This window comes from Phoca vitulina, unplaced genomic scaffold, assembly GCF_004348235.1.
Source record: "Phoca vitulina isolate PV1807 unplaced genomic scaffold, GSC_HSeal_1.0 scaffold21, whole genome shotgun sequence".
In the NCBI taxonomy this organism is placed as follows: Eukaryota; Metazoa; Chordata; class Mammalia; order Carnivora; family Phocidae; genus Phoca; species Phoca vitulina.
The window spans coordinates 20347940-20374557 of NW_022589724.1; the positions used below are offsets into that span (position 1 = coordinate 20347940).

At 36.7% G+C, this 26618-nt stretch overlaps 2 protein-coding genes across 4 annotated transcripts in view; one reads left to right on the plus strand and one right to left on the minus strand.

Moving 5' to 3' along the window:
* The window catches only part of CNTRL (centriolin), an 85023-nt gene extending 81076 nt beyond the window's left edge, over window positions 1–3947 (plus strand). For all 3 annotated transcript variants that reach the window (XM_032418144.1, XM_032418145.1, XM_032418146.1), the window contains one exon: window positions 31–3947. Coding sequence is in view for 1 of the 3 variants with exons in the window: in XM_032418145.1 (XP_032274036.1) it covers window positions 31–54 (24 nt within the window). In the remaining 2 variants the exon portion in view is untranslated. The remainder of the gene's footprint in view (window positions 1–30) is intronic.
* RAB14 (RAB14, member RAS oncogene family) lies at window positions 1804–26598 on the minus strand. The gene is made up of 8 exons (XM_032418148.1): window positions 26336–26598; window positions 17537–17595; window positions 16372–16425; window positions 14932–15109; window positions 10647–10713; window positions 6107–6194; window positions 5729–5759; window positions 1804–4468 (listed from the first exon to the last, which is right to left on the minus strand). Exons 2-8 carry the CDS (start codon window positions 17586–17588, stop codon window positions 4291–4293), a joined length of 648 nt encoding a protein of 215 aa, XP_032274039.1. The 5' UTR covers window positions 17589–17595; window positions 26336–26598; the 3' UTR covers window positions 1804–4290.
* Between the last annotated feature and the right edge of the window lie 20 nt (window positions 26599–26618).

Genomic DNA, 26618 nt, shown 5'->3' on the forward strand with positions numbered 1-26618 from the left:
CAAGAATGCATCCTCTTTGTGTTCCTGCAGGAAAAGAACTGCTCAGCCGGATGAGGAAATCTCTGAGGAAACCCCTTCTCTACTACCTCACTGCAGAACTGGAATGCCGCTTGGTTTCGCTCCAGATGCGGTGAACTCGGACGCTGCACCTCCGCCGTAGCTCAGCTCACTGTGCTGTGAATGCCGGGGTTTCTGTAAATCACATGTACATATGGGCAGAGTTGTGTACAGTTTAAACCTGGACGGCTGGGGGGTTTGTTTTTTTACCTTTGAATGTGTTGCCATAAAACCAGTGATTGTAATTGCAAATCTGAGGCTATAAATTGGTAAAATCTATAGCTACAAAGAAAAAAAATGTACTCAAGCCCTTCTTCATTTATAGTGTCAAATTTTATTTTTGGATTTTATTTAAAATTTCTATTTTCATATGAAAATAAAAGATCAAATAGTCTGTCATCTGACTTTACATTTCATAGATCTACAGTAAAGCCATCAAGCGTTCACCTTCGTTCCAAGGAAACGGCCATTTCCAAATGGCTCTCATCTTTGGCCTGGAGATTGAAGTATGTTGTATCTGTCAATGAACCTACACCGCATGGAAATAGCTTTTATAAAACTACTACACTTGAGGTGCATTTCCTCAACCAGAAATATTCTTTGGTGGAAAATTAGCAGAATCTGACCCGGTGGTAAATTCAAATTGTGTTTGACTTTTAAGTCTTTGAGCTACTGTAATTAATGGCTCCGCTCCATGACGTACAAATACATTATTTCTCTAAAAACAAGAATAGCAACTACTGTCACAAAAGACCATGTGGCAATAGACTTCTTGTCATGGGTAAGGGGAAGTATGAAACTACATGTTCTAGATTAGGTTTTAAAATACTCCCAAGGCCTGTTCTCTAGGCCCGTAAACAGCTTCTGAACCATAACCATAAAGAATGGTGCAGTGCAGTCATCCCTCTCCACCCACGGAGGTTTGTGTTCCCAAGAAGTTGTTTGGCCAGACCTGGACCATTAATTAAGGTATGGGATAAAGAGAATTGCAGTAAAGGCAATGGAAGTGATAGAACACAGGAAGTTCTAGAAGACATCTACTTCCAAAATAAAAATTGGTTTGTTGTGTATCTTTTGTACTTAACATTCTCCTTTGTTTCATTTTCACAGGCCTTAGCAAAATGCTGAAAAGTCAGGCCTCTGCACAATTATTGAGATCCCTCAGGGACACTTTTTCCCATTCTGTCCCTGTGCTGAGGGTAAATACCTTTTCTAAACTGCCACATGAACTCTCTCTATTCCCCTGTGGACAGGAATGAAAGGTAATCATTTGGTCTTCTGTGTAAGGGGGAGTGACTTGAACCACACATCTATACAGAAAGATAACACCTGAAACGATATGTGAGCAAAAAAGTTCTCAAAAAAAAAACACAAAAAAAACTACAGTCTGGAATTAGGGAGGTAATTAACATGTGAAGCCAAACACCTGGTTCCAAAAAAGACATCTTTCCGAAGAAACTTTACTACCTCTAGTATTATGTGAACATCACCACCAAAAAAAATTTTTTAATCAAGGTTACTGCATCAAACACTTTATTATCCATGAAAAACACTTGAACATTGCACTGGAATATCTAACCCATAAAGAGTACGGAGCACCAATTTACTAATCAAGAGGGCCTCCTCACAGGTGCAAGGTTAACTAGTAACCCAGAGAAGCAGGTGGCCCCACAAGTAGTAAACTCTCATGGATTAAAGATTAAAAGAACTTCACATTCTCTCCAAAGTGTACTTGCCCAGTGTCTGGCACAGGTATGTTACAATATGACAACTTGCTCTCTATTTTTGAGCACCCAAGTTTATTACAGGGGATTATACATGCAAACAACAGAATTTGGCCCCAAGTACAGTCAAGGGAGAACATTATCAGGCACCAAGTGTGCTGATCTCACACTGAAAAAGGTCTACTGAAAACATTGCAAGTGTGATCCAAACACAAGGACAAAACTAAGTCAATTACTGAGTGATGTGGAGGTATATGCTATATATATACGTAGACCTCTCTTTATACAGTAAGGACAATTTAAAAACTGACAACTTCTGCCAAATAATTGTTTGCCTGAAGAAAATACGAAATCCTATTGTAGTTCAGAAAATAATGCAAACCATTTTAATTTAATCTAGATACAGGTACTTTATTTACAAATATTTAGATTAATAGCATTTTGTTACATCAAATGAAGAGTACAGCAGTCTGAATAAATCCTGTCACAAAAACAATTAAGACCCACTGTAACTAACTTTGGGAATCAGGGTATTGCACCTAAACAAGCCGCAGTTTTTAGTTTGTGATTGCTACCTCATATCCCAATGGGTGGTTGGTTTTTTGTAAATATATACACACACCAGCAGGTCATGGTCCCTGGGTGAGTCCCTTGTGAAGCAACAGGGTAAGCAAAATGGGTCACTGAAAGTCTTTAACAGAATATACCAATCTACTCCAGGAATCTTGTTTTTAAAAAAGTTAAACAAAAACAAAAATAAAGATGAGTCCACAAATTAACCGAATCCTATTTTCTGCACATTCCAGTTTTGGCTTTTATTTAACATTGACTATACAATACTCCAGTACTACCACATGTTTACGACCCAGAAAGCCATATTTTTTATTTTTACTTTAGTGTCTGTAAAGAGGGATTTAAAGTGTGTATTTTAAACACAGCAGTTGAGCTGAGTGATTTTATAGAATATACTAAGGTTTACCTATCCTACTTCGAATAACCTCAGTTCTCCATCTGAACCATGAACTCAATCAGAAATCAATCAAAAGAAGTGAAGAACTTGGTAAAACATAAGTCTGTTGTCTAAAGAGATTGTTTCCCTTGCAATACAGTATTCTTTCAGTGGCCAAACCACCTAGTGCAAAGTAATAACTTACTTTGTATCAGCACAAACACTGAAACACTGTCAGAAACACTTTCCCTTTTACAAAACATCTTATGCCAACATGACATAAAATAGCCCCTCATACTAAAAACACATGGGATATCTTACATTACTTCACTGTAGTGTTAAAAATGCACAATTTAAAATCCCTTAACAGCAGACCTGTGGTTCTGACTGTCCGGTACACAGTCTCACCATTCCAAGAAGATAAAGGTATAAAAGCTTAAAATGTGCAATAATAAACCCAGCCTTTTTTCTTTTTCTATACAGTAAGGCAAGAAATGCAGCCTGTAATGCAAAATGTTTACAAAGAGAAAAGCAGGTTAGCACATTGTCGATTGCACAAGAACAGTTAAGAAAATCAGCAGGTAAGAAGCCACAGTGCAAAGATGGAACAGCATCTGCTAGTGTCAATCCTCTCACGCTAGGAGCTCTTTCCAGCATAATGTCCCCAAACACTGCCAGCACCAGAGGCTGGAGCCAGTATTACTTGTGAACTGCAGTTGTGTCTATTTCCTTGTGTGAAATGGAAGGGAGTAACATGGTCACATATAGGTCATACTGTACAAACTGGTATTTTATACTGTTCCAATGCCAGTAATCAATTTATTTTCTTCATTAAAATAATATACACAGAATGTATTGTTAGTTCGGTTCCTTCAAATTTTATACATATTTACTTTCTGCTAAAGAGAAAAGGATAAAATGGTGTAAAAAAAAAAAGATAAAGCTATTAATTAAGCACAAGAGAAAAGATAAGTGGATATTTTCCCTGTGCAAGGCTAAGACAGAAGCAAACCTCCACAAGAAAAATGCCACCCACACAACAGGAAATTTATCCAACGAAAACAAAACAAAAGCAGTTACAGAACCCATTCTCTATCAGAAGTCATTTCACAGCAATAAACTTATTGGTTACAACAGACATACTTGAACAGTTAAAGATGGGGAGAAAGGCTTAAGATACCCTCAAATTAAACCATACAGTAAGACAAAGCCTTGCCAAAAAGAGGGAAGGATAAAAATCATTTAAGTCCAGCATCAGTGCTCAGTTTAAATCATGTACTGGTGACATACCTATCACGAGGACAATCAAGGGGAAAAAAAAGTCTAGATTTACCATGCAGGAGAGATTTATTACTCTACTTGCCTTTTGATAACCTGATTACATCTAGTTGTTTAGCAGTTTAGTATTGTGTTAAACTGTTTTTACAACAGAGTTGTTTTTTTCTTTTTTTTTTTTTTTAATTAAACCCAGTAAGATGTACAGAAGACAACGAGGCAGTAAAAAGTACTGCTTCCAACAGACAGGTGAAAGGTCAAATGGGAGCTACAGCAAAGAGGTCACTAGCAGCCACAGCCTTCTCTCTGGGGTTGGGGTTCGCTGGTTAGCCGGCCTCCCTGTGGGGCTGAAGGTTTGTGTTGTACACCAGACTCGGCAGCATTCAGATCCAGGCTTCCATCCTGAATGTTCTGATAGATTTTCTTGGCAGCCTCAAGGAAAGCATCTTCTACATTCTCTCCCCTAAGAGGCAAATGACAACTTTATTGGAGAATCATAGCTTTCTACACAAGATAAGACATTACACACTGACCTTTTGCTAACCTTTAGTCAACTGCCATGATGTCTTCAACTTAGCCACTGTCATCTAATAAGAGATTACCAGTAATGACTGAACTAAGAGAACAACATGGGGAAATATTCTCTGTGGAAAGCACATAAACACAGTACTAACAGCTGTTTCTACAAACCCTATCTGGATAACTGGATGTGTTCTAATTATTAAAATGTTATATATTAATATATAATGAAAGTGAAGATGGGCCATTTCTGTAATCAGATATTCCAAACAGAAATGAGATTCCACTCAGATCTGTACCTCTGAAACAAATAATGCAATATATGTTAAGAAAGAAAAAAAGAAGAAGAAGAATGTAGCAGGAGGGGGTTGGGAGGATGGGTTAGCCTGGTGATGGGTATTGAGGAGGGCACGTTCTGCATGGAGCACTGGGTGTTATGCACAAACAATGAATCATGGAACACTATATCTAAAACTAATGATGTAATGTATGGGGATTAACAATAAAAAAATTTAAAAAAAATTATTTAAAAGAAAAAAAAAAAAGAAATGAGATTCCAGGATTTGTATGATCCAATTAGCCAAGCATCAACTATACTTTTTTTTTTTCATGTGATGGTGACATATTCGTGCTCGACCATGTTCTCACTTCAGTTCTCTTAGTACTAACTATGGATGAAGCTTAAAAAAGGGGGGGGCTAGCTTCTCACCACAGCAAGGAATTTCTGGCTTAATAAATGAAGAACTCTGATGGTAGTCCTGGAATTCAATAATGGACATGAATAACGATTAAAAAACATTAATTATGCTTCTGATTATTCTTAGACATTGTTTCCTTAAGCCATGCTTTTTAATCAGAAGTATTAAATGAACAGATTACCCAAGCTTGAGTCCAAGATACCAAACTCAACCTCAATTGGGAAAGTCAAACACTTTTGAAATGCTAACACAATTTCATTTATTAACCTGGGTTAGCAGGGGGCATAATCAAGGTACAATCTTTAAGGTGCAGTAACAAAAAAAATTACCTTTGAAATGTGAAACAGGAAGCAAAGGGATGCCTGCTTACTGTTCTTCCCACAATAAACATTACACATATACATATTATCATATGTATGCAAATACATTATACATTTCTCACATGTATGGTTCTACTTTGAGAAGTTTGAATGTAACTGAAAATGATTAATTTTAGCAATACTTACGTTTTCGCACTTGCTTCAAGGAACAATAAGCCTAAAAATTAAAAGTCAGACTATGATTAAGACATTTCAAATTAACTCACAAGGGCATTTTCTTCAGTAACATTTGAGTAAGAGTTTCCCATCAGCTATCAGTACTCGTACCACAGTATTTTATGAAACAGTACGTTAGTTTGAGATGGGGGGGGGGGGGGGGGTCTTTATATTTGTCATTAAATACTTGCACTACCCCCAACATGATTGTCAAATAGAAACACATTTCCTCATTCTTGAGATTTAAGCAGCTGGCATTAAAAGAAAAGTGTCAAATAATCTGCAGTATCAAAATCCCACCTTTTCTATGTGTGACCCCAAAAAAGCCATTAAAAGTCTTAAACCCACCATTTTCTTCAGCAAACTGTTTGGCTTCTTCATATGTAACATCTCTTTGTGCCTCCAAATCTGCTTTATTTCCTATGAGAATTATTACCTAATTTGTAACGAAAAGAAAGACCTCTTAAAACAAAAGCAACCATTTAAAATCAACCATGAAAATTCTGAAATCCAAAAATTTTGACAGAAAAAAACATGTGGGCCTAAAAAAGAAACCAAGTACCAGCAATCATCCAGCAGACAGGTATGAGAATCATTAAGTCAGTACTATTAGGAGGGAGGTCAGCAATTATCTAGGCCATGGGCTAACAAACTTTCTGTATAGGGCAAAGAGTATATATTTCAGGTCTCTGGAGCCCAAATGGTCTCTTTGCATATACTTCTTTTTTTTAAATAACCTTTTAAAAATGTAAAATCCATTCTTAAAGGCTTGCAAGCCATTATAAAACAATACAGCCCATGAGGAACACCTGGTCTGGGCCAAAGGTGTATAATTTATCTGAGTAAGATTACTCAGGGTCAATGCAAGCTCCAGGGGATCTGTGAATACACTGAAATTAAGCACAGAATGCTGTAAACAAGAACATTTCATTGCAAGAGAAGGCTCGTGGTTTTATCAGATTTTTTAGAGTCTCTGGGACCCTCAAGTAGTTAAACTACTAGTTCAACTCCTTCAGGCTATTGGTAAGGAAACCAGTGCTCAAATAAGGCAGAGAGACCTGTCAAAGGTCACTCAGTGAGCCAGTGGTAGAAGGACATTAGAACCAAGGGAAAATACCCAAACTGTGACCTTCAAATACTGTCTTACTCTACACTAGCCCGAAGGCAGGCCTAAGTTTGTAGCAACTGAAAACAAATGTCTGTGTTCCATGGGGAACAGAGGTGGTGGGAGGAGGGGGTGGGGGTACACATATGCAAGCGAGTTCAAATCCAAGGCAAAATATCACACACACCTACACCCACTTTGGAATCATTTATGTAAGTGACGTTAGGCCAAAGTTAAAGGCAGCTCTACAAAGTTCTAAGAAAAAAGTTTGCAGCCTTAGGGAAATACAGCTTTTTGATCTTCATGGTGGTTTCTGGGGGTTGGGGGTGGGGATTTATGGATAAACTGTCTCTGTCTATATATAAGCTTATTTGATACCAACTGGTGATCCCCCCTCCTTTCCCTTCCAAACAGATGTGGTAATCCAGATGCAGATACTTTAGGAATGGATGGTTTCAACCAAAAGTGATTTCCACCGTTAACTTTTTCTCATGTGAAACTGCAGCCCCTGACTCTCCTGTTTCTTAAAAATGATGTCCAATGAACTGAAGAACCATTGTAATCTGAATGTAAACCTTGAACAAGAACACTTAAGCAGTATAACAAGTGTGAGCATTCTTCCAGTGTGGACAAGGGCCCAATGAGGAGGGAAAGATATTTTCCTATGAAGTCCGCTAGTCTTTTATTTATTTTTTTTTTTAAAGATTTTATTTATTTATTTATTTGAGAGAAAGAGAGAGAAACAGCATGAGAGGGGAGAGGGTCAGAGGGAGAAGCAGGCTCCCTGGCTGAGCCGGGAGCCCGATGTGGGACTCAATCCCAGGACTCCGGGATCATGACCTGAGCCAAAGGCAGCTGCCTAACCAACTGAGCCACCCAGGCGCCCAGTCCGCTAGTCTTTTAAAGAATAAGGTAAGAACACTTAAAAAATGAAATCAATTTTGTTTTTTTTAAATCAAGGCTGGTAAAGTCACGATGGCCTAGTACAGGGCCATTATATGACAGGTACTCAAAACGTCCTGTATGTCAACTATACTTCAGTAATAAATTTTTAAAAAGTTAACGTTGAACTGCACACTTTAAATGGGTAGATTATGTTAATTATATCTCAATAAAGCGGTTTTTAAAAGATAATTTTTTTAAAAATTTTAAACATTTGCTGAATGGAAACACTGCCTCCTCTCCCAATTCCTTAAGAATTTCCCAGCTGTGCTTCCCATCATCCTGAAAGGACACATAAAAGTGGCATGCTAACCAGACCGAGGTACAAAATACACCACCAACAAAATGGGAAAGTATGTAATTTCTGCACAGAAACTGAAGGCAACATCATAGAAAACATAACATTTGAGCTGGACCTTGAGAGATTTTCTTCTGTAGGGGAGCAAATTTTGCCATCCCAAGATATTCCTCTTTGGAATATTTATTTTAAGCTGGTTTATTTTTAAGAAACAGCAGACACAGGTGAAGCTCTAAAAACCCAGAAGTTATCCTTTAAGAGACATTTACATTTATAAGAAAAATCTCCATTTGTTTAGGGTGTTTCCCTCTCAGTAATCTCCAGAAACTTGTAACAACTCTATCAATTTATTTCTTAGACAAGCCCTAAGAATCTTGAAGGGTAAAGTTCTTCCTCCCTAACACTTTCTTCTGAAGATCTGGTAAAATGTGAAGAAGCATAAATGAGGCAGGAAAGACATGGCTCATTTGTCATTAAACTCCTCTAAGCACCTCTACAATGAGTTTTGTTTGCTTAATATTTTTCCTGAAATAACTACAGAATCACAAAAGCTTACAAGAGTAGAGCTTCTATATACCCTTCACCAAGCATCCTCAATAGCAGCACCTTACAGACTCAAAACCAGGGACGTGACCTTGGTGCAATCTAGGTCCTTACTCAGATTTCACCAGTTGTACACTCTCATGTGTGTGTGTACAGTTCTATGCAATTTTACTACAGATATAGATTTGTGTCACCACAATCAGGATACAGAACTGTTCCATCACTAGAAAGGAACTGCTTTGTGCTGCTCTCTTTATAGCCTACGCACAACACCACTCATACCCTTCACCCCCATTTGCTAACCCCTGGCAACAATGCATCTGTTCTACTCCACAATTTTGTCTTTTTGAGAATGTTTTATAAATGGATATATATATACAGTATGTAATTTTTTGAGATTAACTTTTTTCACTCAGCATAATGCCCCTGAGATCCATCTAAATTGCTGTATCAATAGTTCATTTCTTTGTATAGCTGAGGAGTATTTTATAGTATGAATGTACCAGATTGTTTAACCATTCACCCCCTGATGACCATTTAGGTTGTTTCCAATTTTTGGCTATTGTAAATAAAACTACTATGAACATTCAACTATAGGTTTGCATGTATACCTACAGTAGGTTTAAGGTCATTATGGATATGAAAGTTCCAGGCACAGTCCCTAGCATAAGCGGCAAATCACGTTGGGGCACCTGGGTGCCTCAGTTAAGTGGCTGGATCTGGATTTTGGCTCAGGTCATGATCTCGGGGTCATGGGATCAAGCCCTGAGTCAGGCTCCGCACTCAGCAGAGAGCCTGCTTGAGGATTCTCTCTCCCTCTCCCCCCACCCCCGCTCATGCTCTCTCTAAAATAAATAAATCTTAAAAAAAAAAAAAGGCAAAATCATGTTAACTTTCAGTACAATTTATTGCTGTTCCCTGATAAAAGCCAATCTTACCACTGATTACCTATTTATTGAATCAGACCTGTGCTACATGGTGAAGTACAAAACTAAATGAGACACAGGGCTTACTCTGAAGAAGCTCAGGGTCAGTCACAGCTCAGTACCTTTCCTCGCTTGTTCCTGGAATGCCCCCTCTAGCATTTACTAAAACCTTACTCACCCTACAGTCCCAGCTCAAACATACCTTTCTCTGTAAAACTGGTTTCTCCAGATGGCACTGCTTATCCTGGGCACCTCCCGCAATGCACATACCAGTTGCTCTAACTTATATCTCTCTCGGCTTTTCAGCATAGTTATTTGTATACACACAGCCATCTCCTTACTAGACCATTAACGTTTGGTGGGCCAAGGGCCACATTTATCTTTGGATACTACAGAGTCTGGCATGGGAGCTGGCCTTTAAAATCTCAATAAATATCTTCTCTGTCTGGTGAAGAAGCTAATTTTTATTTTCATTTAAAAAAGAAAATTTTTTTAAATTTGCAATTTGAAAATGTAGCACAATAATGGCTACTTCTTAAATTTTTTTTAAATTTATTATAGTTGAGATGTTTTTGTAAAAAGAAAAAATATTTAAACATATATTTAAATAAAAAATATTTAAATATTTTTAAAAGCATGCAGAACTCTATTTTTAACTGAAATTTTACTGAGATAATTGTAGATACACAAGCAGTTGTTAAGAAATAACAGAGATCCCTTATACTTTGCCCAGTTTCTTCCAATGGTAACATTTTACAAAACAAATGCAGATCCCTTTTTAAAGTGATTGTTTCAGAGTTCATGGGCTCCACCTGACATGAAATCACCACCCCATTCATAACTTTCATTTTTTTTTTTTTAACCACAAACACGAACAAAAACCAAGTATAAGATGTAAAACCTGGGGTAATAGTATTCAAAAAAAAAAAATGTTAACTTCTCTTCAATTAATTTAAAAATAAAGACTCTCTCATTCTTAGTACTCATATACAAAAATCCTCCTAGCAAACGACTCTCCTTTTGGGGTTAGCATAGATCTTACATTTTCTGTGTAACAGATGTTATTCAACTTACAGTATTTGGATTGGTGAGATTCCTTGCATCTGTCAACCAGCTGCTTAAGTGATTATATGTACTTCTTCTGCAAAAATTAAAGTTTACATTTGTGACTACCACATAAAATTGCCATTTCAATTTTTTAAAAAAGAAATCTCAAATAAATAATATTCCCTTTCATCAAAAACTGTGGAATGTAAACACATAATTTCCAGAAATCTTGCCAAACCTATTATTTTTAAATAAATAAATCAATATCCAACAACTCTGCTAATTACATATAGAAGTAAATTGTTTACATTTAAAGGCACACTCATAAACAGACCAATAAGCAAGCAAGGAACAACACAGAAAATTAATGGAAACAATTCTGAACTCAGAATTTCTAATCTGAAGTAAAAACTAAGATTATTGTTAAATCATCCATATTTTCAATCACAAAATGGGAGAAATAATACCAAAATGTCTAACAAATGATATGTTCAATGGCAAACAGGTTTGCATCTGTTTCAAATTAGAAACCAAGATGGTCACAGTATTATAGACTGATATAAAATTCACCTTTCTTTCAAGAGAAAGTTAACTATGACAACATAAAAACTGGCTTTAAAATGGCACTTAATATATTTGACTGGAAATTCAAGCCCCCAGATATCAGAGTGAGTTTATTCTAACTTTGTATTCTGATTTACCAGTAGCTAAATCATTTTGCGATTCAGACTGCCCTATTTCTCCACTTTCTCCAAGCAAGAGTTTAGAAACTCATAGGCTCATTTGCACTAGCCAAACAGGACCCAAAGAGGGCAAGCATATCCAAATAATTTACAATATTATATGTAGTAGGAAGAATATTAATATTTATCAGACTTCACCAAAGGGGTCAAATAAAATTCTGAAAGTTAAAAATGTTTGATCTATATACATTCACAGAACATTAATCCATCTTATTCATTTAACAGGTGAGAAAACAGAAGCTCACAAAAGATTTAAATGAATTTCAGAGCCAGGCCTTGAACCCTTTACGCACAGTGTCCTCAAAGTGTTTCAAATTTAGCCTTGTGAATATATTCCATGAACTCCAGCTGCCAGTACCCATATAAAGTTGGATATTCCAAACACTTAATCCTTTCCCAGTGGAAACTGAAAAGAAGTTGTAAGATTCTCTTTTTACTGTGCTAAATTATGTTACACACAAATCACCACCTAACTGTAAAAAAAAAAAAAAGGTCAAATAAATAAAAGCAACATTTCCCCAATGTTTTTAAATTTTCTAAGTAAAATCTTCTAATGGTCAAATATTTTTAAAAAGTACAAGCCGTGGGAGCCTGGGTGGCTCAGACGGTTAAGCGTCTGCTTTCGGCTCAGGTCATGATCCCAGGGTCCTGGGATCGAGTCCCGCATCGGGCTTCCTGCTCCTTGGGAGCCTGCTCTGTTTCTGTCTCTCATGAATAAATAAATAAAATCTTTAAAAAAAAAAAAAAAAGTACAAGCCGTATCACTTTATTGTTCAATATTTGTAGTTACTGGCATACCTTGCCTTTACACAATAGATTTATCCTACTTTGTGCACAAAAACTGAAATAGCACAAATCCAAAAATATTAATACTGATTTTGATCAATTTTAAAATGTCAAAGCTGGCAGCAAGAGCGGATTACAAACTGCCACCACTTTGGTAAACAGAGAAATCTACACATCCTTTTTAAGTATCAAGATCATGTAAACTGTTATTATTTAGATGTGCCCATAACCTCTGCTAATAATTCTGGTAATTATTATTAATTTAAAATTCACCATAACTTCAAACCTATAACTGCAGCAGCATTCCAATATTCATTAATTAGTGGTAATGGTGCTAAAAAAAAGTAAAAAATATCCCTAACTTTGCCAAGGATGTTAAATGACATATCAAACAACTGATACAGCCAAACAAACTGCCATCATCAGCTATGCTGTCAATTTAAGGAAGTATCTGGTAACAATTATAGTTAATACCAAGAATAAAGGTATTATTAAAGCAGAACTTTCAAGTTTGCAAAATGTCAAGGAATAATAGAAAAAAAGGGAAAAAATCAGTGTCGTGGATGCAACATAAATGTCACTATGAAATATCAACAAAGCACCTGTCTAAAGCCTGAAGTACTTTTTTTCAATAATAATTTTATTGGGATATAATGAACTTACCATAAAGCTCATCCTTTTAAAGTGTACAATGTTGTGGTTTTTAATATATATCCCAAAGTTGTGCAGTGATCACCAGTATCTAATTCTAGAACATTTTTATCAATCCCAAAAGAAACGCTGTACCCATTAGCACTCTCCACACCCTGGCAATCCACTTTGTCTCTATGAACTGGCCTATTCTGGGTATTTCATATAAATGGAATCATACAACATCGGCCTTTTATGTCTGGCTTCTTTCACTTAGCAAAATGTTTTCAACATTCATCCACTGCATAGCATGTATCAGAATTTCTTTCCTTTTAATAGTCGAATTGTATTTCATTGTATGAATACACCCATTTATCTATCCCTTAGTTAATGGACATTTGGGGTGTTTCCACCAGAAGTACTTTTGATGACTCAAATAGACACAACTTTTTTTTTTAACCAAAAGTATTTACTATGCTTAAAATGTTATGTTTAAAAGCAAACCATATAAATGTATCAAATCATCACCCTGTAGACCTTAAACTTACACAATGTTGTATGTCAATTACAGTATCAGTAAACATGGTGGGGGAGGGGAACACAAGCACTACTCGCACAAAGCAAAACAAACTACAACACTTTAGATTCATACACTCTACACATCACCACATTTAAATTTATTAATAATGGAGTTTTTAATTATGCAAAGTCTTCAGGAATGCATCCCTCATTAGGATGTCCTGCAGAGAAGGCCAGGTCTTTAATATTCTTCCCACAAAACCATTTACTTATCATGTTACCAGGTGCCATATATATATACAGCGCATTATATACAGAAGAGCATTAAGGTTATTTTGCTCTCTTCTGCCGTGAAGATTACCCAATTCCGGAACTCAATAAACTTCAACCACTGTAATTATAATCAGCCACTGTCTTTATTCTAAGTCCACATTTCCCAAAGTGTATTCCTCAATAAAATAAGCTTAGGAAACACCAAACTAAACTAAGTATAAGAATTTCTTTAATGTGGGGCACCTGGGTGGCTCAGTCGGTTAAGCGTCTGCCTTCGGCTCAGGTCATGATCCCAGGGTCCTGGGATCGAGCCCCGCATCGGGCTCCCTGCTCCGCAGGAAGCCTGCTTCTCCCTCTCCCACTCCCCTGCTTGTGTTCCCTCTCTCACCGTGTCTCTGTCAAATAAAATCTTAAAAAAAAAAAAATTTCTTTGATGCAGAACTTCTCAGGGTGCTAATATGTTAATGTGCACTGTATTGTGACTCTTCAAGAGGAAACAGTATAAAGCATTTCTCAAAAGGAAATATGCTTGAAAGTCCATTTGGTGCCACTCACCCATCCCTACCTCCCCCCAAAAAAGTAAGACAAGAGTCACACTGCTTTAAACTGGCACTCTGCATTAATATGAAAGGTGATCCAGTTCATTTTTTGCTTAGCACAGTTTAATAAAGTGGCACAATTTTCCATGTTTTCTGAAGCCAAATATTTATGGCCCAGTTTTGTTACTTTTTATCAAGTGCTTTCAGTTTCCAGAAATAGTGAAGTTGAAATAAATTTAATCTTGCTTCATGAAGTACTGTAAACCATTTCAATTCATTTTAGAACAAAAAAGAATTTAAGTAAATGAACAATTAAATACCTCAAACACCTTCAGATACAAGCATAAGAACTTTTTACAATCTACCATGTTGGATTAACAAAACTACTTAATTCCTTCCCTGACCTTATTTTGAAAAGGTGTCAACTTTAACACGAGAGACTGAACAGAGTAACCCCTCAAGACTTGCTTGCTTTCTACTGAAGTGAAAAGAACAAAGTTTGGTATAAAATATTATTTCACCTCAAATAATTGAACTGATGCTGCTTTTCAGAATAGTATTCTTCTATTAGCTCCACCAGCATCTCCTAAAGTTTTTCTTCAGTCATATCCACTTTCAGAAAAGGAAATCAACATGTTATATCAAGTCTTACACAACAATGTAGAGAAATAACCGTAAGATCCAAATAAGCTCATTTATAGTCATACAATCACAAACTAAAAAATGTCTAAGTCAATAAAAAAAAAAAAAGCACAAGCCACACTGCCTAAAGGAGATTTCTTTTTTCAAGTATGAAGTTTGAAAAAAGTATTAATCTCTTACCTAGTGATATCATACACCATAAGCGCTCCCGCAGCTCCTCTGTAGTAGCTTCGTGTAACAGCCCTAAACCTCTCCTGTCCCGCTGTATCCCAAATCTGCAGTTTGATTTTTTGGCCACTAACTTCAATTATTCTTGTACCAAATTCAACACCAATTGTGTGAGGACAATCAGCCATAACTGTTAGAGAAAAAAGAAATATAATATTCTAACTTCCAGAAAGCTTCAGATTAAGACCAGCAGGGAAAAAATCCACTGGGTAATTAAATAACATATTAATGCTTGTAGGCTATAAGTGGACTAAGCTAGCACTGAAAAAAAATTAGCAAAAACACAGAAGTCAAAGAAATTTGACTGCACTAGAACAGGGGTCAGCACACTTCTGTAAAGGATCAAATAATAAATATTTAAGTTTTGTAGGCCAAAATGTCTGCCACAACTACTCAACTCTGCTGTTGAAGCACAAAAGCAGCCAAAGACAATAAGTAAAATGAACATGGTTGTGTTCTAATAAAACTTTATTAACAAAAACAGGCAGTATCTGGATTTGACCCACGGGCTATTGTTTGCTGACCCCTGGACTAAAAGAATCTGCTAATTAAAAATAAAGATTTTTATTAAGTTCTTCATAACACCAACATTATGCTATTTAGACTTCTAACAATTATTACATATAACAAAACAATCAATGGTTTTAAGACTCTAGGAGTTGTCAAGTTTTTATCCTGCAAAATACTACCAATATCTCAAAGAAAAACACATTTAATATGTATTTACGATTACATACTGGCAAGTTATATATTTCCAATCCAATAAGACAAGTTTATTAGTCCTTCCTTGTAATTAGGCCATTGAAAACCTAAACCCACTATTCTCTGGTACAAGTACACAAGACTGCTAGAGATTTCATAAAATTTACATTAAGCAAGAAAAAAAAGCCATAAAAATAATTTCAACTGTATTTAGCCTATTCATTACATAAAATAACATGGTCTCCTCCCCTACCACCCAAGACAGAATTATACTTCAAATATTAATCAACCAATCCTGGATACAGAAAGAATTTCATTTAAATATTTCCAATCTATTATTATTTAGTTAACAAATGATACATGCAGCAAACTTCTAAAATGGAGAGTGAGAGAAAAGATTATTTAAATTTGACATTATAATATACATTTTTTAAAATTTTCTACCACCAAAATAAACCTAAACAAGTAACTCAAATTATATATGGTATATAAATTAACACTCTATACATGCAGGTGTATTTCATTTTATATGCACCTATTTAAAAAAAATTCCCTCCCTAAAGATGAAAGTATATATATATGGAAAAGTTATATTTAAATGCAGAGAGTACACTGAAAATGACACTTTTTTAAAGATAGGAAAGTGAATATAAATTTATTTTATTTTTTTACCTTATATATTGAACTTACATTTTTTTTCTGTAAATTGATGAAGTAAGCAAGATTTCCCTACTCCCATGTCCCCTGTTTAAAAAAAAAAAAAGTTTCAAGTGGCAATTACATTTCTCAATTTTATGCTCATAATTATATACAACGATTGCTATACCCCCTACCATATTACATCACAAATTTCTGGGACACTTGAAAAGATGAGTCTGAAAAACCCTACAGGTCACTTTTCACTGTGATCTATAAACTGACTATTCCCAACCTTTAGCCGTGATAGAATTAAGTTATAAATTATGTTAGTAAATAACTATCAGCTGGGAAGTGCTTTTCAACAGAGAAACTGTTGTAAAAGGAGCATTTTTTACTTTGAACTGTTCCACAGTTTTGTATTTTCTCCCCCTTAATTCAAGCATAAAAGCAAAAGACTTCTGGGAATAACAAACAGGGCAGCATATAACAAGCAAAAATAGTTAAGTTTTGGTAGTTTGATTGACTAAATCCCATCTCTTCTTATATTCCTTGTATTTCTTATAGAATTCCACAAAAGAAAAGCATGTGCATTATATGAAAACCATAACAGATGTCCTCTCTAACTATACTACAGCAATTTAACCCTTCGTGAAGGAAGTATTGAGCCCACCATTACCCCACACTGTTCTAATACGAAGAATTAACTGAAAAGTATGTGTACTTTCAACTGACTTCTTACAACTATACCTGGGTAAACAACCCTGTCTTTTAATTTGAGTGACATATTGAAACTTAACAGAAGAACCACCAATATTATATTTTATGTATATTACATAATTACTCTGAATCAACAATGTTCTCTATCAATTTTTGGAATCCAGGGGGCTCCATGGGCTTTCATGATATTTCTGGAATGTTACCAGTGCTCCTAGGAAATTAGTACCATTTCCAGGATTAACAAGCTTTCAGGTAGGCCTGAAGAACAATCAATACCACTTCAAAAGGTACCCACCATTGTACTACAGAAGTATCCAGGGCTACGATGCAAAACATACATCGTTATCACAAAAATAAATTAAAGAGGCTTTAATTTTGCAGTAAAAAAACAAAGACAAAACACTCACTTCTTCTGGAATGGTATGTTAAGTATTAGTATATAAATATTTTGTATATTAAGTTTCTTTGTAGAACAAGAGCATAAGTTAAATAAACTTACCAATAATAATATATTTAAAGATGTAAGAGTAGTTGTATGGTGCAGTTGCCATGGTGGCACTAAAAACAAAGAAAACTGTGTTACTTTAGAAGGATATACACAAGTTATCCAGTTGATCATTGCTAGCCTTTAAAGATATATAAAATACAGCATACTGATTATAAACAAAATGTTGGCTACAATAAGCCAGAATAAAATTGTATTTTCCAAACTGACCACTATATCAGACAATTCCATTATTTCACTTTAGGGAATATCCAGTAAGAAAAGTTACTGTGGAAAAGTTCAAACAAGAAAATCTTTATAAACTTCAGTTAAACTTCATTATAAACAGTCTTCCCCCTTTGAAGTCCCCGCCCATGTCAACTGATCAAGTGAATTACTACTGATGGCCAACTTGTTCAGAACTCTGATTTTACAACAGAATGTTATAAAAAGTAACCACTAACTTATAAACACATAAAACTTATAAAAGTTATAAAAAATAATTTTTTTTACTCTACTTTAAATCATGGTTAGCATAGCATCCAAAAGACCAATCCAACTATTTCCAAACCAAATTACTGCCAGAATTAGATAAAACCACATGAAACTGTTGTTCTTAGAGACTTTTTTTAAAAAGTCAATTATTTGCAATTTCATATGGTTCAACCTAATACAGGATTTGAAGATCAACATGTAACAAATGCTTACTATATAATAGTACTCTAAAAGCTGAAATAATGGCATAAAATACTACTTATGGTTGTAAAATCTGCAAGTTTATGTATCAGAAGACATTTAGAAAGATCACAGCCTATTCTCTGCCTTCAGGTATACTTAATGTAAATAATGCTAATTTCTTTCTACTTTTAATAAAATAAAAACCTCTCCAATTTATTCAAATGAATGCCTTGAATGTGTCAGACACTGTGCTAGGTGCTAGAGAAACAAGAGGTAAATTCTAATAATGGTAATAATAACTTCCAGTAACATTTATTCTCAAACCAGTTTTCAGCTTAAGGAAAGATAAAAATCATGCACGTGCACACGCATGCACACACATACAAAGATTTGGCCCCATATTTAAAAATTTGGTTTCCAATTTTTAAAATATGATTTTTACTGTTATGGGCAATTGTCACATTATACAAGCCAAATGTGATATGACTGCAGAAATTCATTTACTAAAACTGACAAAATTACTATATAATAAAATTTAACCTGTAGAAAAAGTATGTATTTAAAATAAGTGCATTATTGTTACCAGGGAAGAGAAAATTGTTAATTACATCACTTCACTCAATATAGTCTTCTCGCTTAGCTGTAAGGATTACATTTAACAAAAGTGGATGCCCTGCTACCCATTCCAGCTTGATGTGTTGTAGCACTTTCATAATCAGTCTTCAACATCACTGAAAACTCCCCTAACCAGTTCGTTCAGGAAGGGAGTTTTTCTAGTTAACTGATTCTGAACATCACCATAATTTGTTTCCCTTTTTCCAGACACTGGGGACTCAAAACTTTTTAAGAATGAACTTGGTCCGGAAGCTAAAATTAGTGTGGATTATTCACCAAATCTCTGAATCAGATCCTGAACACAAGGAACAGAATAATCTTTCACAATAAAAATATTCAAAAGTTATTAAATTCTTCACCTGCATTCTTCCCAGAACCCTGTAATTAATTTTTAACTCCTGTTTTAAACTCCTCTTTTCCCATTCAAACTTGGGGAAAAGTAATCATTTAGTCACCTTGAAATTAGTTTCTTCCATACTCTTCCCCTTCCTTTCTCTCTTACTGAAAGTTGCAGCTCTATATACACTTTGCTTCCTTCCATTTTATTATGTTTAAACCAAGGCCTCGGGATGCCTGGGTGGCTCAGTTGGTTAAGCGTCTGCTTTGGCTCAGGTACTGATCCCCGGGTCCTAGGATGGAAGCCCCACATCAGGTTCTCTGCTCAGTGAGGAGCCTACTTCTCCCTCTCCCTTTGAGCCTCCCCTGTACTCAGGCTCGCTCTATCTCGCTCTGAAATAAAAATCTTTAAAAATTAATAATAATAAAAAAAATAAAACCAAGGCCTCAACAATCCTAACTTCTCCTTGAAATGCTCTAAAAGCTAATCATGAAATTAAAAGCCAATTCCAGTATTAATTTGTGTATTGCAAATTATCACACAGCATTCATTAAATATCTACAAGATGACTAATTTTAAAACTTTTTAAAATTACCAAGCATTAATTAGCATAAACTATGCCCAAATAAAAGAGAATGATCACTTTTTTCAGAATAAAAACCAGTCTTCACCTCACCACACAATTTTCTGGTTCAAGTTTCTTTAAAAATGAACCTTAAAAGCTACTGGGATGCCTGGGTGGCTCAGTCGGTTAAGCAGTTCTCTTGGCTTGGGTCATGATCTCAAGGTCCTGGGATTGAGTCCCACTCCCCTCCCACCTGCTCATGCTCTCACTCTCTCTCAAATAAAATCTTTAAATAAAAAAAAGGAAAGCTACTCAAACTTAAATTTCAGTAGACAGTGAAGGCAGAAAGTATCTAGCACTGTAGCCATTAACACAACAGGTCCTCCCTCTCTTATTATAAGCTTAGATACTAGCTGGTTTAAATATACTCCCAAAGTTTATTGCTAACATTCACTCAAAATTATGTATTTGCAGTAAAACTACATTCAAGTGGGCCCTTTTAAATATTAACCATGCTTAATATTGTTCTACAAGATTTCTCAACATCATTTCTTGAACATGAATGAAACATAGCATTGTTAAGGTGAGGAATATACTTTTTAACTAGCTTTGGAAGGGGAAAAAAGTTTTCCCCCTATTACTTAAGGATGCTTTTGCTTTACTCAAAAGTTAAAAAAGGGGGAACAAGGGCAAAAACTGGTGGTCTAGTTCACTCTGAAAACACGAGTCCATTCTAACACTACCATCTGCACTAATTTAAAAAACTTGATAATATTCTGTAACTTGTGCACAGCTACTGATGTGGTTAAAATGTGTTCTCCATGTGTTACAAAAGCATGAGAATAAAGTTCACAGGCAGATAAGACCTCCTTCAATGCCTCTGATTTCCTTAACAGTACTACTTTCAGACAATAAGCATCATTAAATACAGATGAACAACCTGTAAACTAACAATTATTACAGTTACCATTTATTGGGCATTTAATATACTCCAGGCAATGTGCTAAACATTTTACATGCAATCTCAATTAATTTTTACTACTACAGCCTTATAAAACAGTGACTATAATCCTCATTTTACAGATGAGACTCAACAGGTTAAGTAACATGCCCAGGTCACACAGCTAAGTGGTCAAGTCTATACTGAATCTAAGACTGTTTTAACTGCAGAGAATCCCCTCTTACCCACTACACCATTAAGCCTCCTCCATAGTTATGAGATGTACCATGAAACCCTTTAGTGGTACTTAGGGACACAAATCTTTCTCAGTTCACTCACGTGGTTCTAATTTAATACTTTAGGTAGTATTAAAAAAATTATATTCAGAGGATGTATTGTAATCAGGATTTATAGATATGGATAAATGATAACACTAATTCAAATTATATCTACTTATAAAAAAGTTTTTGAAGGTAACATCTGAGAGTAAACCGTGTGATGATCAGCACTACTTTTCCCTACATAAAATTCTTACTTATTTCTCACAACTTTGCAGAGTTATTATCATTATGTCCATGTAAAAACTGAAGAAATAGGGGTACCTGCGTGGCTCAGTCGGTTAAGCGTTTGCCTTCAGCTCAGGTCATGATCCCAGGGTCCCGGAATCGAACCCCACACCGGACTCCCTGCTCAGTGGGGAGCCTGCTTCTCCCTCTCCCTCTGCTACTCCCTCTGCTTGTGCTCTCTCACTCTTGTGCTCTCTCAAATAAATAAATAAATAAATAAAATCTTTTAAAAAGCCCAAAAAACTGAAGAAATTGAGGTTTGGAGAAATTTGCTAATTTGGCCTGTGTTACAAAATAGTAAGCGGCAGAGCTGGAACTTGAACCCAGGCCTGATTCTGAAGAACATGATTTTCTCTATCTAAGGTAGCTTATTAAAGGCATATATATGTACAGTGATACACACACACACACACGTGGACTGATAAAACCTAAAAATCAAAATCAAAGAAAAATGGAGAATAATTACACTAAATATTTAGGGTCATAGTTTTACTATCAGTGCATGTAAAACTTAGCTCTAAATTTCCTGTCAAGAGAAATGACTACTAAATGCACACTGAACATGGATGATTGTTGCGTTGCCCCTTTAAATATTAACTATACCTAATATTGCTTTAACAAAGGATTTTTCAACATTAACAGTAACTCTTAAGCACAAGAAACACATCACCATTAAGGTAAGGAATATATTTAAAAATGGGGTGTGCTACTACATAAAACTCTGCAGTGTGTTTTTCACTTAACAAAATGATGGACCTATTTCCAGGTCCATACACAGAGCTCTACGTGGTTACTAAATGCATATTAAATGCTAATCATTTTTGCCCCAAAAATAAAATCGCATGGTCTCCATATAGTTTATCAGACACCTCTCCAAATAAAATTATACAGACATATAAATGACTGGATTTGAAATGTGCAGATAGAGGTGAAGGTTAAGGAACTTTCATACACTCTACTTATGGGAATCTGAATTGCCACATTTTTGGGAAGTAAAGAATATATTTTAAAATCTTAAAGATAATCCAAATCACCTTTTGACTAAGAAGTAGCCCAAAGATACAAAATCTTTAATCCATTACGTTACAGGTCTAAGTGCATCTAATATAGCATTTTTACAGCAAAAAAAAACCCCACAAAAAACCAAAAAACCAAAACTGGAAAACAACTGATCTATACTGTCAACAGGGAAATGACTGAATAAAGTACATCTGTATTATGAAATAATATGCATCTAGTTTAAAACCATTTAGATATAGATGTATTAACCTGAAAATGTATCCATGATTTTAAGTGAAAAAAAGGTGACAGATTTTTATGCGATAGCTTCTCCGATTTTTAAATACATACACACATATACACGCTCTCTCTCTCCATCCTGTATACAGATAATATGGAAGGAGACACACCAAATTGTGAAAAATGAATACATGGACTGAGAGCAGAAAAAGGATAGGAAAAAATTATTGACTTTCTTTATATAACCCTGCACTAACAGTATAAGCATATACTATATTCACTGCTAATTTTCTAAAGTATTCAAAGTAGAGAAAATAAAGAACTGTGAAATATCTTTAAAGCATTTTTATATATAATTCTAATACAAAACAAATTTAAAAAAAAACAAGAACAAGCAGCGCCTGGGTGGCTCAGTCGGTTAAGCAGTTGACTCTGGATTTCAGCTCAGGTCATGATCTCAGGGTCCTGGGATGGAGCCCCACGTGGGGCTCCACGCTCAATAGGGATTGAGGATTCTCTCTCCCTCTCCCTCTGGCCCTCCCCCAGCTCGCGTGTGTGCACTCACTCTCTCTACAATAAATAAATATTAAAAAACAAGAATTAAAAAACCCCCAAAATTCCCATTCATAATACTTCCAACATTACTTCCACATTTACAATAATATGGGGAACATCATATGAAGTCAATCATATGATCAGCCTCAAAAAACACTCCAATAATTGACAGTATTTTTTTCCTTTTTTTTTTAATAGCTTGGCTTTTTACTGTGTTAACTTATGCACTATGACTAATCCTTTCACAACTGTTTTACAGCTATTTTACTCTACTCCTTAGGACATATGATGTTACCATGTAATTTTTACATAACTTATTCAAGACAACACAAGACAAAAACAACCCACAAAATAGTCCAGGTGATTTAAAATCTGATCTTCATTGTTAAAATTAGTAAGCTTGGTTTTGTTTTTGTTACATACAAGACATTTTGTTATAAACACCACAATCAAGATAGACTGCTTCTGTGATTCCAATACAAAAATATTTGTTGAGCATTTACTAAGCAAAAGCCTTGGGCTAGGCTTTGACAATATAGTAATGATCAAAAAAAAAAACATTGTTCCTGTCTTTATGAAACTTAAAAACAGAAACAGTTTGATTTGCTTACAAGCTCTCTAATGTGGATTGCTACTTGATTTGTCAGTCAAGTGGACACAAAACTTGGGTAGTTAGTCTAATAATATAATCTAATCAAATGAGTGGTCAATTTCCTTTCCTCACCAGTAATGCAACCTCTGAAAAGACCCACCCATTTCTGACACCCCCTTTAAAAAATTCACTTTTGACAAGACATTTAATGTCACACTTTTACATAATAATATAAGAACTGGATTCCTTACTGTGTCAAGAAAAACACAAAATTTCCCAGTTATGATGGTATGCTATGAAAAAGAAGTACTCCAATACTTCACCTCTGTTCATAGAGTGAAAGTACTTAAAGGAAAAAAACAAAACACCAAAACCCTGTACTTACTCCCAGAATTAAAAGGATTAGTAATAGCAAAAATTTTACTGATGAAATATCATGTCTGAAATTTGCTTTAAAATAATTTGGTGGAGAGGGTATAGGTGTATATAGATAAACAAGACTGATCACTGCTGACACTGGCTGATGAGTATGTGAAGGCTCATTACACCACATATATTTTGTATATGTTTAAAACTATCTAGAACATAAAATTTTTTTAAAAGTACAGTATCTTTGATACCTCTATTTGTACACTGCTGTCTCCAACCATGCCTGGCATTTTTAACCACACAAAAATGTTTCAAGCCTTAAAAGAAACAAACTGTTTTAACATATTTGCCTTAACCAAAAGCTTACTCTAATAGTACAAAATCTTACTAAGATTATGCAAAGATATTTAATACTGATAAAGATTAGTTTTAAGAACACTCCAAATTCTGTTGCACAGTTGAAGTATGCCACAATAAAGTTTAACATGAAATACAAAAAGCAAAAACTTTTTAAAATGTAGCTTTAATTTCAAGGAATTTTTAGGTTATTAGAATCTAAGGGAGTCTTACATCTTTACAGTAACTGACATATTATTGAGTGCCTGATACATATGCCAGCTACTTTATAAACAATCTCTAACCGTAAAAACTCATTTTACAGGTAAGGAAACCAACTCAGAGAGTTGATATATCCGCAGTCATACACTACCAAAGGGGAAACGATTAATAAGGCCCAGGTCTAACTGTACAACTCTCTGAAGCCATGCTCCTCTCTTTATTCAACAAATATTAAACATCCACTACATGCCTGGCACTGTTACAGACAATGAGGCACTTAACTATATGCTAAGCAACGTGTTAAGGGTTTTTTAATCCCATTTAATCCTGAAAACAACTCTAAAATGTAGGTACAATTATTCCCTGTATAGATAAGGTCTCTGACTCTGAGACGCTAAGTAACTTGCTTAAGGTCACTCAACTAGAAAGTGGCAGCATTGGAGTAGGAACCCTCCAAAACTCTTAACCACTACATGCCTCAGGGCATGAACAAATTAAAGGACCCAAGCAGAACTCTGAAGAAAAATTTAGCAAAGTGCTGAGGGAAGAGGGAGTGGGAGCTGGATTACTGCAAGGTCAAGTCTGTCTTCAATAACCACATATAAATAAAAGACAATTGTGACAGTAAACTTTACAAGGGTTCAAGTGGGCTCTGACACTTGTGTGGGACCAGCAGAAAAGCACTTGCCTTCTGGGAACCCCAGTTTCTTCTTACAATATAAAATGAAAATCTTGCCATCTCTCCTCTGGGGTTGTGAGGAGGAGGACTGGGCAGTGGAGCAGCTGACACTACAGACTTTCCGTTATAAAGGAGTCGTCAGTTGTCATCCAATGCAAACACAGGAAAAGAATTAAGCTGTAGGGACATTTTAAATGGTCACGCCTGTAACACCAGCCTAACTTGAGTGTAGCAGAGAAACACCGGGCAAGTGTGGGGAGAAGCCATCATTAACCAGTCACATCACAACTTCAAGCCTCAGTTTCCTCACTTGTAAAATGGAGATAACTTTACTTATCACCAAGGGTTCCGCGAAGCAAGAAAAACGGGTGTGAGGACAGCTAAATCTGCGCCTGGCTCACAGTAAGGTACAAACCATCAAAACAAACGCTCGTTTTGCCTTCTTTCCTTAAATTCTAGAAATGCCGAAAAACTTTTTGTCTTCCTCACTGCTTCTACGTGCTACCTAAGCTCGACGCCTTATAGGATGTCACAGGCCTTGCAGGGCCTCACCCAAACCAGAACCTCGCCAGCACAGACCCTTTCCCCAACCCCAGTCCCCAGTCTACCCACAGCGACAAGGACACCGGAGCTCCTCCAAGATGCCGGCGAGGCTGCGAGGTGCTGCCTTTTGTACTCCGGGCAGACGCGGCCTACGGGACGGGGACTGCCACGTCTGGGCTCGCGGGCTGCGAGGAGGCGCGCCTCGCGTGGATAAATACCGCGGGGGTGGTCTGCAGCCGCCAGAACGGCAGCGAGGAGAGGGGCCTGCGGGAGGTGCGTGTCTGCCCAGTCCCGCCGAGGAGGCGGGGAAGGCGAGGCCGAACACACCCTTCCCCGCACGCCCCGCAGCTCTCCGCCGGGCGGACGCAGCGCGGGGACACCCCCGCCCCCGCACGGGAGTCCCGTCAGGCCGGGCGCCGCGGCGCCCACAGCCGACGCGGGGCTCGCCGCGGCCTGGCAGGGCCTGCCCTGTGGCGCCACCCGCCCGCCGCCCAGCTCGCCGTCGTCCGCACCCCGGCCCCCGGAGAGCCGGGCGAGGAGGCCTCGGCCGGACGGACACTGCGGAGGGCCCGGCTTACCTGGGGGGTTGCTGGTGGCTGGGCAGCTTTCCGGGCGGGAGGGGGGCGTCAGGACGAGGAAGAGGAGTGCGGGCGCAGCGGGAGAAGGGCGGGGGTGGTCGGCCGAGGCCCCGGCAGGTAGCGGGCTGGCCGAGGAGGTGCAGACGCGCCGGCGGTAGTAGCGGTGGCAGCGGCGACTGCTCCTGCGGCTCCCTCAGGATCTTCCTCGGGCAGGTCCAAGATGGCGGCGCTCCCTGCACAGGGTTTCCTGTCACCCTCGCAATGGGCCGGACCACAAAAGAAG

Excerpts from the sequence above, each read along its gene's own strand:
- RAB14 (XM_032418148.1), bottom strand. The coding sequence starts at position 17,588 with ATGGCAACTGCACCATACAACTACTCTTACATCTTTAAATATATTATT. Across the intron at positions 16,426-17,536 it reads CTTTAAATATATTATTATTG|GGGACATGGGAGTAGGGAAA; the intron begins GTAAGTTTATTT and ends TTTTTTAAACAG. Across the intron at positions 4,469-5,728 it reads CTTGAAGCAAGTGCGAAAAC|GGGAGAGAATGTAGAAGATG; the intron begins GTAAGTATTGCT and ends TTTGCCTCTTAG.